This window comes from Ochotona princeps, chromosome 27, assembly GCF_030435755.1.
Source record: "Ochotona princeps isolate mOchPri1 chromosome 27, mOchPri1.hap1, whole genome shotgun sequence".
In the NCBI taxonomy this organism is placed as follows: domain Eukaryota; kingdom Metazoa; phylum Chordata; class Mammalia; order Lagomorpha; family Ochotonidae; genus Ochotona; species Ochotona princeps.
This window is the reverse complement of record NC_080858.1, coordinates 24,832,642-24,848,218: the sequence shown is the minus strand read 5'-3', so window position 1 is coordinate 24,848,218 and position 15,577 is coordinate 24,832,642. Positions and strand designations below refer to the sequence as shown.

At 46.5% G+C, this 15,577-nt stretch overlaps 1 protein-coding gene across 2 annotated transcripts in view; it reads right to left on the bottom strand.

Annotated features, from left to right (window-relative positions):
* The window catches only part of CNTN1 (contactin 1), an 86,459-nt gene extending 71,466 nt beyond the window's left edge, over positions 1–14,993 (bottom strand). For both annotated transcript variants that reach the window (XM_058656019.1, XM_058656020.1), the window contains exons 1-3: positions 14,876–14,993; positions 9,190–9,222; positions 2,395–2,527 (exon numbers count right to left, since the gene is read on the bottom strand). In XM_058656019.1, coding sequence (XP_058512002.1) covers positions 2,395–2,527; positions 9,190–9,222; positions 14,876–14,936 — 227 coding nt within the window. In that variant the 5' untranslated portion in view covers positions 14,937–14,993. The remainder of the gene's footprint in view (positions 1–2,394; positions 2,528–9,189; positions 9,223–14,875) is intronic.
* Positions 14,994–15,577: the final 584 nt, after the last annotated feature.

Below are 15,577 nucleotides of genomic sequence, written 5' to 3'. Positions count from 1 at the left end.
ATACACGCTATTGTTGCAATCCTTTAGCACTGCGTTAAACACAGCAGTGGCTGCATTGCTTGCTGCCCAGGGTGTGGGGGTTGGACAACAGAAGCCACGGGCTGAGAAGCGAGGAACAAAGTTCCCTGCTGAAGCTCTCAGGGTGTCACCATGAAGAAGCCATCAACCAGACCATATTACAAGCATAAAAGCACCCTGGGAATCACTGTATGGCCTTGACGAGAGCAGGATGGCTTGCTCGGGAGAGAAAGTGACTTGGAAAGGTTTCCTTCTTCCTCTCCTCTCCTCCCCTTCCCTCTCCTTTCCTCCCCTTCCCTCTCCTCTCCTCCCCTTCCCTCTCCTCTCCTCTTGTAACAGGTTCGGGGTCTTGCAGAGATGGTGAGGTCATACTAGGGCTTTTAGGCGCAGTAAACCCGGGGTGGCCAAGTGGCAGTGTATTAGCCATGCAAAGCTCTGCTCCTTGCTTTCTGTGGGCTGCTTGGAAGAGGTCAGCAAGGAGAAGCATGGTCTTGTCCCTGCAGAGTTCTGAGAAAATCACCTGAGAACATCCCTCTATGTCATCCCCTCCAGCCCGCTGCAGGTTGATGTGCACCAATGTCAGGGAGACTCTAAGAAGTCAGCATCACTGAGACAGCTCCCTAGTATCTGACATTTGATCCACACGTACAGGTCTGACCATCGATCCACGCACACAGATCTGAAGAACTGATGCACCTCTTTGGAAATCATAAGAACTCAGTCCTCAGCTGGATTTTCTAATAGTCAGCTGCTTCCGTGCACCTACACAGGCACTCAGGCGTTCTCTCCTGCAAGTTCCTCTACAGTCCCCATTGCTCTGCTCCTCCACACTGCGGCCCTGGACGCAGGCTCCTGTCAGACAAGCCCAGGAGCAGGAAGAAGTCTAGGCTATCGAACCTGTCAGAACAAAAGTCTCTATAATTCATAAAATACTGCTGATATTGCACTCTCATGCACGAAAGTAAAGCAACAAAAATAATTTCAATGGGATAGTGATTCTGTGTTTAAATGTGTATTTTAAGAATAATTTTGTAATTATAGCCACTACCAAAGAAAATCAGTACAGTTAGGACTCAAAAGAGGTAAAGGGATATTCTCCCTGATAAAAACATTTTACGAGCTAGAAAGCTAAGTTTCTATCGAGGAAAGAAATTTATCAAAACGATTTTTTTTAGATTTATTTCTTTTTATTGCAAAGTCAGATATACAGGAGAGACAGAGAGGAAGATCTTTCATCCAATGATTCACTCCCCAAGTGACTGCAACGGGCAGAGCTAAGGTGATCAGAAGCCAGGAGCCTCTTCTGGGTCTCCCACGTGGGTGCAGGGTCCCAGAGCTTTGGGCCATCCTATTCTGCTTTCCCAGGCCACAAGCAGGGAGCTGGATGGGAAGTGGAGCACTTGGGATATGAAACGGTGCCCATATAGGATCCTGGCCTATGCAAGGCAAGGACTTCAGCCATTAGGCTACTGAGCTGGGCCCTTGTGCTACGTTTTATATACCTATTTTGATACCATGAATACGTAGTCCTAGAAGAATGGATACGGGTTTACATAGCTCAGCTCATAGCTACAGATATTTAAGAAATTTGCTGTGTTGTCCAGAATCTAGATGTGAGACCACTAAAAAGATGACACTTTTCTAGAATTATCCTTACAAGCCTTTTAAGCATAGGAAATAAAGAAATATTATTCATCTGTAGGCCTGACTTGTACAGCCCAATGCGCAGGAATATGTTTTATTCTCATATTTGGAATTTAAATTATGCATGATTTGGGCCTGACAAGGTAGCCTAGCAGCTGAAGTCCTTGCCTTGCACACACCGGGATGCTATAGGAGAGCTAGCTCTAATGCCAGCAGTCCCACTTCCCATGCAGCTCCCTGCTTGTGGCCTGGGAAAGCAGACCAGGACAGCGCAAAGCTTTGGGACCCTGCACCCGCGTGGGAGACCCAGAAGAGGCTCCTGGCTTCTGATCACCTCAGCTCTGGCCGCTGCGGTCACTTGAGGAATGAATCATCGGACAGAAGATCTTCCTCTCTGTCTTTCCGCCTCTCTATGCATCTGACTTTCCAATGAAAAAATTAAAAAAAAATTAGGCATGATTGTCATACAACCTTTTTCATGGATAAAGCAGAATCTCCATTAGACACATTTTAAGAGGATGATGTCAAATGCTATGAGCCTTATTTGTGCAGGATGTTAGAGTTATTTGCATGTATTTAAGAATAGCTCCTACGGATGTGCTATTGACAACATTCTTCAACAGCCCTGCACCAGCGTCTGTTCCTAGCCACTGTATATTCCAGATTTCCCCACAGACCTGGCTTGGAACCCTTAGACCAACCCTCCCCGCCAGAGGGCCTGGAGCACCTTACTTGTACACAGGGAAGGGACTGGCGCGTGCCCGGCAGTTGAGAGAAACTTTCCCTTCCAGCGACTCCTCTGGATAAATAGTATTGATCGGCTGCTCTTCAAATATCGGTCCAAAACCTTTGTCTTCCTCAGAAACTGCAAGGACAAGAGTATTATTTCATATTACGGCATTTTAGAAGTCAAAAGAATGTTCTATATGCTGAAAAAATTGACAAAGAAACCGGGAACCAGAACCTCCATTTTTAACTGAACACAGACTGCATCCATAACCCTGCTGGAGAACTTCCAAGTCCTTTACCCATAATTCTTCTGTCCTTCTGGCACCACTGCCCCACAAGCACCCTGCTGAGTTAGGCTAAGCTACGACTTCCCAGCCAGCTCACATCTTCATGGCCAGCCTGAGCGTACTCACCCTCTTTCTAGCACTGCCAGCAGGGTTTCCTCCTGTAGAAACCTGGTGTTTCCTGTAGCCACATTATCCATTTAGATCCTCCCAGCAACCCTTTTCACCCCAGCAGGCTTCAGCGGGTCCCTTTCCTGTCTCCACAGCTCCTTGCGCAGGTTATGGCACGTAACACACCTGCCTGGGTTTTGGATAACTTTCTGTCTTACTGGATGTGTGGACACGGGAGGGGCTGTGTCTTTAATCTCTGCGCACCACTCTCCTGTCAAGCTGTCTGGAACACAATAATGTTTTTAAAATAAGAGAATGATTAAACAAATATTTTTTGAGATGTGCTTGAGAAATTTGTCTCCATTCTAGATTCATTTTTACTTTTCCTAAATATGTTTTCTGCACTGGCATCCAGCCATGTTGAGGACAAATTGCCACCTGAGGACCCGGTATAGATGTGACCAACTTGTCTGACTCATCCCCCACATATTCTGTGGAAACAGCACCATTCTGATGGTCTGCCCTCTCCGGAAGCAAGAGTGATGCCTCCCATGTGGGCGAGGAGGGCAGCATCCACCTGTCGCACTGGGACAGCATCTCAGGGCACAGTGCAAAGCCACATGTGCCAGGTGAATTAACAATGACCTGAAGAGCTGCAAGGATGAGCCTGCTGCCATGAGGCTACTGGGACACTTGGCCAGTCAAAGCTGCGGTTCAAGCCCCCAGTTTATTTTAAGAGTGGAGTTGTCACAAGAGCATATTTATTTCCTCTTCTTTTTTGTCAACCTTGAAGCTGTGAGCTCTGTCCCAGCTTCCCTGGATCCGTTCAGCCTCACGTCAACACCATTTATCTGTGTGTCTTTGGACAGCCTCTTTCACCTCGTCAAGTCTCATCACCCTTTAGAAGGGGAGACAATAATCAGATTCATCAAGGTTATTGTCAGAATCATTTGGACTGAATGCATTGAAGAAAGCAATGCATCTCACTTATGGTTAACAACCGTAAACACTGATTATTCGGGCACACTCCCCAGTTCATTTCTCTTACATATTTTCATGTATATCTATGGTACTCATTTTCCTTATATCAACTCTCACACTAACTGCAAAGTTTCCCTCTCACCTCCGCATTCTTTGGAGCACTCGGTACATTTTTTGCCGTGTACACAAATGTTAATAGCATCCTTAAGTCAGTTTCCCCTGCCATGAAACATCAGTCTCTCTGAGCTAACCCAAAATGTTTCCCAGGGAGCTGCCTCAGTTTCAGTTGGAAATGATTGGCATGGCCTTTCATGAATACATAGATCTTGGCTACACTTCACCTTGCACGTTCAGAAAGCAGATGAAGTACACGGTCTCAGTGCTACCAGATTCAGCTTCAGCATGCACCGTGCTTACTGTGGTTTTATGTAAACCACCTACTCCCTCTGAGGCTTCCACAGTCAGAAAAGAAAGCAGTGGAGACAATGCCCCAAGGCCTATGGCTGATCACAACCCTAAAGAAGATCACAAACAACAGGTGCTCCCAGACACTCTCTGCTCGGGATTCTGAAAGGCTTGCTTGGGGCTGAGGCAGTCCCATGTCCTTCCTGAAGCTGTGAAGACCACAGCTGCATTAACACTTTCTGCTCCACTTGTAATGGTTTCACTGACTACACTTCTTACTCTCTGCCCCCTCAGAAAGGAACTGTACATCAAGGAGAGAGGACTTCAAAATCTTTGGAGACCATGGACCTTCATTTTGGATATAGGCATCTGAATTTTCTGATCTCTGAAAAAAAAAATGGCTTCTGCTTCAAAACGATGAAAGTTCATGTGACTGCGTTGCACCCACGAACAACTCCATCATCTCTTTCTTGATTCTCTCCCAACTGCACAGTGGATTTACCAACACCTGCCGGCTCAGACAGCCTGCTGGGGAATCTAGGCACAGTTGCACATGACTTCAAACATCTGAGATCATTTGAACTGATGCAGATTTGCATAAGTTAAAGGTCCATCGCATGGTTATATTCCAACGTGGAAAACACAGCCCTGGGCAGCCTTGCCCCTGCGTCTACACCTTCTTTGCTGTGTCACTTACAGGGAGAATCATGATCCGCAATCCTCAACCTAACCTATAATGTTTGGGCTGCCATGGTGGTGTAGTGAGTTAAGTAACCGTCTGCAACACTGGCAATCCATACCGTTGCAGGTTCAAGTCCCAGTTGCTCCACTTCTGATCCAGCTTCCTGATAATGTGCCTAGGAGACTCACAGAAGATGGAGCAAGTTCTTGAACCCTGCACATGTGAGGGAGACCTGGAAGAAGCTCCTGGCTCTTGGCTTCACCCCGGCCAAGTCCTCACTATTGTGGTCACCTGGGGAGCAAACCAGTAGGTAGAACATCTCTGTCTCTTCGTCTCTCTTTGTAACCCTGCCTTTCAAATAAATAAAATAAGTCCTTTAAAAAAGGAATCAAAAAGAAATTTTCAGAAAACAAAAAAGATGCAGCAATATTACACTTAAGACACCTTTCTTTCAGACTAAACAGCAGCTCATCTTCCTGTCACACACATGTTCCTGTTAAGTCCTGTTCGTCTTTCTGAAAACTTCAGGCCTGAATAAAACAATAGTTTAGCTGATACTCTACACATCCATCTAGGGAGTACATCTGATCCCTTGAGAGGCAGATAACGCAAGAACTCTGCATTGCGGTGTCATGCTTAACCCAGGCCTCTGACACTGAGCCTCAGGACGCTCTGCTGGGCTCACTGCCCTGTTAACTGGAGTGGCTCGGTCCCGGGAGTACTGTCAGGGATAACTCAGTACTGGCCTTGGCAAGACAACAGTGAATGTATGTGCTATACTGTCAGTCTACAGAAGTCACTGAGGACTTCCTTCTGCAGCATGGGAAGACTTCGATGACCTCGGGTGATGATCTGGAAGTACTGAGGCAGAAGAGGAGCTGGTGATGCGGTGCAGGGGCTTACGCTGCAGCCTGTAATGCCAGCGTCCTACATCAGAGCCCTGGTTCAAGACCTGGACGCTCCACTTCCAGCCCAGCTCCCTGCCAATGTCTTACAGAAAAACAAAGACAAAGGATAAAAACAAAGAATGATTGCTTTTAAAAGCCATGATCATTTTTAAAAACACACCCTTTTATTCACTTGAAAATCTACAGATGAATTCTTAATAAAAGATTTCTTTTGACCTAGTCTTCTACTGGCTAATTTGGCCGTAAATATATTCACACTCGTCTGATCTCTAATCCTCCTTGACGACCCCATAACCATCACCTCCATATAGCCCACTCTATATCCCACAAGATGCAGCCTCATCATGAAATGAACTGAAAATTCAGAGAAGTATACTTTCACATTTGATCTTTGCAATCACATTGTATTTTTTCAGCACCACACTCAGGTGCAGAATTAATGCAATCAGCAGCTGTGTGGTCGGAAACAGGATGACTTCATCCTTCGCACGACACGCAGACAGCCCACGGTAGTCTCACTTTCCTATTTCTAAAAATTCAAATCAAAATTACAATCTGTGTTTCAGCATTATTTTTAGTTCACTCTGTATCCACTTGAAAACCAAAGCCATGTTTCCCTCTGTCATGTCAGTCTGTAAGTTATTGCATTTTATATAATTATATTGCAAGAAAGCCTCAGAAAACAAATTGACTTGTTAAATGCAATGACAAAGTTTGAAAAGAGTCCAACATGGAATTTTTTTCAACATTTACAATACACAATGGCTACAGGAAAGGAAATGTTGTGAATTCTCTCAAAGGACAACAAACTCTTTAAAAGAGGCTAGATTTAAATTGTCTCAATGCCTCTTCCATTCAGCTTCTTACCTTCAGTGCTAATCTTTCCCTATGGATGGAATTCGAATATTCTGGCGTGCAGGACTTCAGGGGGCCAGAGCTTTATTACAGTAACAGATCATAGCTAAACCTACAAAGCAAGCATCTGGTGTCGGTGCAGAAATCTAGCATGAGAATGAACACAGGGGTCAAGTTAGGAGAAATGTTAGGGGGGCTGAATGCTCTCCTTGGCTTTACCTGTCCAAGGACAGCCTTTTGTGCTTGTCAGCATCACTTCCCTGTGCACCTGAGCTGTGTACCTGGTGAGCGGAGCGCCTCCCCACACAGACCCCACGGCTAACTACGTCCTTCCTCTGTAGTCACCGCTGTGCCCCCTCGCAGGACTCTGCCTGCCTTAGTTTGCCTCCTGTCTACTTAATTAATGGAGCTACAGGTGACCATATCACCAAGCAGTGATAAGTCACTGCTATGATATGTCAATCACACGTTGAGATTTTAAAAATGCACTGAAAAAGTATGCTAAGTAACTGATGTGAGTCTAACTGGAAAAAAAATCAGGAAAGTTGGGACAAGTACTACACAGATATGAGGTATTTCCATCTGCCCTCCTTAGAGTCCAGCGATGAGAGAATTACATTTTCAATATTAGCTTTGGGTACTATAAAGTTATACCATAACTATAAATTAAGATGATTTCACTCTAAGCATTTAATACATGCATTTTACTTATAAACTAGTCAGACTATTAAGCTTGCTATAAAATAATCATTTAAAATGTTCAGGGCAAGCATTGTGGCATAGCCCTTTAATTCACCACCTGCAGTGCTGGTTTTCCATTATGGGAACCGGTTTGAGCCCAACCTGCTCCACTCCCAACGAAGGTCCCTATGAATGCACATAGGAAAGCCGAAGCACAGGGCCCAGGTGCTTAGGCCGCTGCACCCACAGGGGAGACGTGGAAGGAGCTCCAGGCTCCAGCTGACCTCACCCTGCTCGTGTGGCCACGTGGGAGTGAAGTACCGAGGGCAAGATCTCTTTCTTTCTGTAACTCAATGTTACTTTCTGTAACATCAAAGGTTAAAGCATGGTGTATTAGACATGACGATGTCTTAACTCCCCGTTCAGCAGAATGTGATCTTCGAAAACTGGGTCTTTATAAAGAAATGAAGTTTAAGTGAGGTCATCAGGTGGGTCCTAATTCCATATAACTAACACCCTTTAAAAAGAGAAACTGTTGTTTTAAATCCCCACTTTGTGGGACTTCAGCAGAGCAGTCTTGGGAATTTAACAAATACCTTATACCTCTTAGGCAAGTCTGATAGATGCTAGTTACTGAAAGCCAATATCAAGTTATTGAACTTCCACGGCCCATTGTCTCCCAAGTGTATCCGACACCAAGTCTTTACTCCGAGCAGTTCCTACTAACATGCTGCAGAGCACATCTGGAATTCTTGAGAAAATTCCCACTGCAGCCCGTATTCCTCCACAAGGTTTTATTTGAGTCACTTCCTCTGTTTAGAATTAGCTCCATTTTAACATTTAAAATCCCTCATGGTTCCCTGCCCGCTATTTCCGTCATCACATATGCCTTCACTCAGCAAATCCTTCTTCAAAAGCACCATCATGATGTTGCTTTAACAATTTCCCACGCTGTATGAACAGGTCCATGAAATCAGAGAATACACCCTACAGATGTAATGTAGTAGAAGATAGAACGGCCTCAGTGGAATTTGAGCTGGGAATTTTTCATCCCTTTTCCGGTAACTCAGAGTTCTTTTCACCCATTTACCACACACAGCTGCAGCTGGGCATGCAGCTTGCCGCACTGCTTAGTCGCTCTTGCTGGTTTTTATCCTCCCACTATTACGCACTGACTTCTCTGAGTTACCAGGTTTTCTACGTTCACTGAGAACCCACGAGATCAGTCACTGTGCTAGAAGGTGTCTCTGCATCGCTTCTGTATTCCTCACAACCATGTCGTCACTTTGACATGCTGGAAAGTCAACGTTCAGGGAAGTGGAAGAGTTAACATGAGATTCCTTGAACAACCACCGAGACACAGCGGACGTCACCCGCCCAGCCTGGACTGATCTCCCCGGACTACCACGCACCAAGCTGCTCCTCTTTCTGCGGGATTTGCTCAGGACTCACTAGATAGAATCTCCACTCACAGGACTTTTAATCACATTCAATCCATCTTAAACAACAAATTTTAGAACATTTGTACACTTCTAATGGAACTGAATCTTAAAGCTCCAAGTTCAGGTTCTCTCGCAGCAAAGCAAGAAACTTTCCAGAACAATTCAGACATCTGCAACACTCACGATCTCAGTTCAAGTTCAGTGCCACGGCATTGCCACAACGCTGAAGGCCACACTACTTCAAACCTGCTTAACATCCTCCAATCAGATACTTGCTTATGATAACCCATCCATTCACTTTGACATTCGAGCAAGTTGCCTTATGAGACTAGAAAAATAATCTTCCAGAATTTTTAAGAGATCTAATATAAACTGTTTCTCTTGGCGGCCTGAGGGCAGAAAGGAAATATTATCCAACCAAGAGAAGGTTTCCCCTTTTGCCAACTTACCTCCATGACCATACCTTCTGTGCCAGGTAAACTCTGAAACAAAAGAATAAACAAGGTTGGTGTTGAAGTGATTCTTCAAGTTGTGATACAAACACATCTATGCAAGAAACTAAGATGCCAAGGTAAGTCTGAGCAGTGGGTGGGTGTCTGAATCCCTCAGCCACGTGGCTGTGCCAGGCCAGGCTTCCTGCTGGGGATCCTGGCTCCGCATCCACAGCTGCTGGGCAGAGTCGGGGTTGGTCCTGGGCTTGTCCAAGCCTGAGGTCGGAGAATTTCCTCCACCCAATGTGACCGTGCTGCGGATGGATCTTGGACAGCTATGGGCATGCTCGGGATCATGGCTCTGCCCACCACTGCAATGTTGGTGGGTGGAGTCCAGGTAAGTCTGAGCAGTAAGTCTGGATCTCCCAGCTACTTGGCTGTGGCTTGCCCGGCCAGGCTTTCTGCTGGGGATCATAACCCCCCATCCACTGCTGCTGAGCAGGGAGAAGGTCCTGGGCTTGTGGCAGCAAGCTCTGGGGTCTTGGGGTATGGAATCACTGCCTAGGGACATCCATGGATAAAGCCACGGTACATGTAGGTGAAGAATGAATCCTAAGGAACACCCAATGACAGGGCCACTGTACTTTCAGTAAGTGAGGGGACTGAGAATTACTGATTTGGAGGGGAGAGACCTGAAGATCTTTGTGGGACATACTGATGTATTAGCCAACATAGAAGTCCTGGGCTGGGCTTGTTAGCATAGAACATGGCTGACCACCACACATCAGCACACATGTAACCTATGGCTGTGACTCTGGCAGGGCTAGATCCCAGTACCTGACAGTACCTGACAGTACCTGATCAGGGGATGGGTCACATTAGACCGGGCCATGACACCAGCCAACACAGAAGAGAACCAGGTTCAGGGGTGGATTCTGTGGGGGATATGTGGGCCCAATGCTGTGGAACTATAAGTCCCTCCGGTTAGCTTGAGAGTTGGGATGGTGATTGGATGAGTTAGGCGTGACCATGGAACTCACTGATGCTTACCGGTACTGGGGCTCAGAACAAGTGGGGCTGGTCCAGACTGCAGTACCTGCCTGAGTACCCTAAAACAGGGTGTGGGGCGGGCTGGGCTGTACCAGCTCATGCAAAGGTCAGGATGGATTGGGATAGACCATGCTGGGTAAGGGCCAAGCACCCACTGACATGTGTGAGATCTGGGTCTGGGAGTGGCCTGAGTGGGGAACCAGGGAAACTCCCCTAGTGGATCATAACTCCTGTTGGTGAGCATGTGGTCCAGGCCTGGATATTGGGCAGGCTGGGCAGAGTAGCTCCATCCATCAGCAAGTGTGTAAGTTGCTTTTGGAAAGGGCAGACCAGGAGGGGTCAAACAAACCACAGTCCACTGGCAAGAGCAGAAACCAGAATGGAGTGCAGGTCATGCTAGGTTAGGCTGCCACACCTACTGCTTTGTATGAGCCAGGGATGAGAGCAGACTGAGCAGGGCCAGGTTCCAGCACCAGTCAGCAAGAGTTAGGACTAGGGACTGGCTAGGCTAGGCCAGGCTGCAACACCCAAAGGCAAAGGCCAAGACAGGGGAGGGACTATGCCCAGCTAGGTCAGAGCAATCATTAGTGCATGATCTGTGGCTGGGATCAGGCCTGGTTGGGAAGCTAAGGGGACACCCCAACTGGGTTGTGGTTCCCACTAGTGAGCACAGGGGCTGGAATGGGGGCTGCAATCTGGTCTGAGTATGGCTGCAGTCTCCCTCAGCACGGGTGTGGCCTGGGTTTGGGGTGTACCAGAATGGGCTAGACTCTAGCAACCACTGGTGATTGTGAGAACCAGTGTGGATGTAGGATGGGCTGGGCTAGGTCTCTGCCTCTACTGAGCCATGCATGAGCTGTGTCTGCATGTGGAACTAGGTTTGGCTGGGCTGTAGGATCCAACAGTACGAACAGGAAAGGGTGAGGGCCAGTCAGGAAAGGCCACTGCTTCTGCTAGGACAGGAGGTGGACTAAGCAGTGTTGGCCCATGGACCCACTGGTGTGCACAAGATCTGGCATTGGAAGAGGTTCTGATGAAGGAGTTTGGGGAACTCCTCTGTCGGGACACAGTCCCTGCAGGTGAGTGCAAGAACCAAGTTAGGGAGCAACCCAGACCAGGCCTGTTTATGGTATCAATGGACTTACCTTGGGCTCAGGTCTGGGGCAATCCAGGCTGAGCCAGTTCATATTACCTGCTGGCAAATCCGAGAGCCAGAATGGTGTGTGGGTCATGCTAGGTTGGCCACAATACCAGTCAGTTCACATTAGGACCGGGACTGGGGGCTATAGCACGCACCAGCAAAAGCCGAGGTGAGGTAGGCCATGCCAGACTGGGCCGCAGCGCCCAACCAGCACATGTAAGACCCAGGGAAGAGAGGGTGAAGACAGTAAGGGGGGCTTCAGGGAGCTCTCATGATAGGCCACTATTCTCACGGTGAGCATGAGAGCTGGGATTGGGGGCAGACCAGACTAGGCAGGGCTACAACACCTGTTGGCCTGCATGTAAACTGGATTGGAGACAAGCCAGGCTGAGTGAACTGTACCTACTGGTACATACATAAGCCAGAGTGGGTAAGAGGTTGGTTGGGCTTTGCCACAGCATCAGGTAGCAAATGCTGGCACAGGGGAAATACTGTCAAGCTAAACTACAGTACCACCTGGAGAATGTAAGATCCAGGAGTAGGAATGAGCCCATTAGGAAAATAGTGGGCACCTCCCTCTTGGGTTGCCACTCTGACTGGTGAGCATGAGAACTAGGATGGGAACAGGCATGGCTAGACAGAGAATGGCACCCACTGGCACATGTGTGGGTTGGATAGGGGGCTGGTTGTGTTAAGCTAGGCTTCAGTGCTCATTGACATGTATGAGAGCTGAATGGGATGTGACACAGACTGGCAGTTATTGCTGGTTGTTCCAACTAAGCTACAACTCCCACTGGTTTGTGTGAGGTGCCGAGTGTGTAGTGGGCAGGATTGGGCTGAACTGCAACACATTAGTTTGAGTAGAAGACAGGGCTGGAGGTAACTGGCCCAGCAATCACAACTAACAGTGTGTGCATAGGCCAATTTGGATGATTGGACTGTACCGGACAATGTATCGGCATGCACACATAAGAATCAGGTCTGGGATCACCTCAGATGAAATTTCGTGGAGGATTCCCACAACTGAACCACTGGACTCAGAATTCCAACCATGGAGAAAATTACAGGTTCCATGGTCTGACTCTAGAATGCATGTGTCAGAGCCGGGCCTCCTCAGTGGCTTAGATGGAGCAGTGGACAGCATAGCTAGATGCACATGGAGGATTTGGTAGTACATTGGAGCCTGCAGAGGACACCTGGTACCATAACAGAGGATGGAGGACAGAACAAATAGATCAACTACTCCAGCCAAGAGTTGGCAGTGAATACCTGGGCAAATGGAGACTCTAGGGTGGACTATGTCAGCTAGTGGAGTCCGGAGAGATTTCACCATGATTTGAGTAGCAAGATCAGTGGCGATACAGAACTGCTGAACTATCAAAACCACTGAGCAGTGCCCTCAGAGTGTCCCCACATGAGGGATCCTGAGATGGCTGGGAGGCTGGGTCTGGCTTCCCCTCTTATCTCTCCCCTTCCCCCAGATACAGGAAGGAAAAAAGAGAATGTGAAAACAATGGTCTTACCCAATTTCCTCTAGCCCTTGACCCTTCACATCCCAATCAAATATGTAAGAATTATCCAAAATAAAATCTATACAATTAAAAGAAAAGATGGCAGCTCATGGCATGAGGGGTTTGCTCTTCAATTCTAAGGCTGAAAGATCTTCATAACATACAGGTGTGTATTTGTTAGCTTTGCACGGTATAGCTGCAGCACTACAGGTAGTGCTCAACAGCATCCATGCAAATCTTCATTATTACCAATGTTAATACTCCTGTTTTGTTCATACAAATGAGACTTCACTACAATAACTTACATTTCACTTACATGACAGCTACATGGATACATAGTGCATATAGTTATGCAAATACACGTACCTATATAATGATCATGATTATAAAACATTTTTATTAATGATGTTAAAATGATTAAGTGCTGATGAAATGATCTTTTTCAGAAAGTGGAGTCAGCAAATATAAGGACTACTCCTCCCAAATTAAACAGTGTTTCTGTGTCTCAACAAATGCACGAGGACGCCTCTCAATTCCCTCCTCACAGCCAGCACGGGGGATGGTAAGGTGAGACAGGCGCAGCGATCCTCGGAGCAGAGCAGCCCAACAAGCACCTCCCCAGTCAAGGTCGTGATGACGACAGTGAGAGAGAAACTGCCTGCTAAAGAAATATGAGACAAAACTACGATGCACCTCTCACGGGAACTGCCCTACTGCTCCAGGCTTGTCTTTGAAAGAGCTGTATTACATCTGTCATTAAGCTGGTACTCTTAACACTGCCTTGCATGTTGTAGATGACTACACACTGTTCGTCATCACAATGACAAAACTGGAGACATAAGTCTACTGTGTGTTGGACTCCCTTGGATCCCTTCTTAAGGAGCCTTTATTAGTGCCCATTGTTAATCCTAGTTAACATCAGAAATGCAATTGTGTTAACTTAAAATTCTGTTTGGGGAGGCACTCAGCCTAGCAGTTAGGTGTCTCCTATTGAGTTCCTGGGTAGGGGTCCCAGGGCCACTTACGACCCTGGAAGGTAGCAATAATGACTCAAGCAGCATGCCCCTGTCAGTCAAACAGGGGACCTGGACAGACTCCCCACCTCCTAGCTTTGACTTGACCCAGCCGTGCGGAGCAGGAGAGAGCAAATTCTTTCTTACTGTGTGTGGGTGTGTACCTGACTTTCAAATGAATACATTTTAAAAATTAAAACAGGTAAGTAATACTATGAACAAAGGGAAAAGGCTTAAAACTCATCATTCTGTAGCCTTGTTCTTATACACTTCAATATTGATTGAATCAGAAATTCACATCTTTGAATCTGGATGGGAGAAGTATCTTATAATGGTGAGCTATTTATGCAACCTTCCAGCTCCATGCCAAAGCGTATCAGCTTAGGACTGGGGATGACGGGAACACTGACTTAGCAAGAATGAACAAACACCACCCTTCCCCTCACCACCAGAGAGCAGATACTAAATGCTGATTAGTTATGACTTGGAATGTAATAACCTTACCAAAGCGCTGGTTCAAGTCCTGGCTGCTCTAGTTCTGATCTCTCTCTTGTTTCCTACCTATGCTTTTGGCAAAAAGGTGGAAGATGGCCCCTGCCACCCCCAAGGAACCTGGGGTGGAGACTCTGACCTTAGCCCAGCCCAGACTGAGGCCTGCAGCCCTCTGGCTATGAATCAGTAGGCTCTCACACTTGCAACATCTCTCTCCCTCTCTCCATCACTTTGCCATTCAAATAAATATGCCACTATCACAAAAATTTCTACCCACTTGTTACTAGGCAAGACTAAATCTTGTGAAAACTTAATTTAAAGTAAAAAAAAAAACACGTACTATTTTACCATATATGCATATGCATGCAGGTGTATATCTATTCTTAGATGTCAAAGGCAAAAATTAATTCTGACTTCAAACAGAAACTTTAATGAAATGAAAACATACCGATTACATTAACATAGTTTATGGAAAAGATGCAAAGGGTATTTCTTACCTGCCATGCAGGTTGTAAAAGATACTACTACGAGAGGGCTAACCAGCAACCACATTTTCATCTTGTATATAGTAGAAGTTTGGTTCAATTATCCCCAAAAACAGTTGGATTAAATACCTGCATCAAGAAAAAGAGGGGCAGGGGGAAAAGGAAGGAAAACAGTCATCATTGAGGGCGGACACCGTGACCACCTGTTCTAGTACAGTCTTGTAGGCAGAGCAAGCTGTAGTTTAACTCATTGTAAAGAGTCGATTCAGTACCAGAAGGTTGGCTGGCACCCCAACGCTGCTGCACTTGACCATGGCCAATCCCTGGATCAGGGCACGTCTAGGTTTCTATTCTGCTTAACAAGTAAGTTACAAATAGCATGCCTGTGAGCATTTCAATACCAGAAAATTTAACTAACATCAATGCAGGGATTGCTAGAAGGACTCAAAGATATCTCAGACATCATATAATGACAGTATGAAGGAATTGCACCAGAAATGCTAACTTGAATCTTTTTTATTATTTTTACATTGTATTATGTGCCACAGTTTCATAGGTACTTGGGTTCTCCCCACCCCTCCCCAAACCCTCCCACCATGGTGGATTCCTCCACCTTGTTGCATAACCACAGTTCAAGTTCAGTTGAGATTCCCCCATTGCAAGCATATATCAAACATAGAGTCCAGCATCTTACTGTCCAGTCAAGTTTAACGG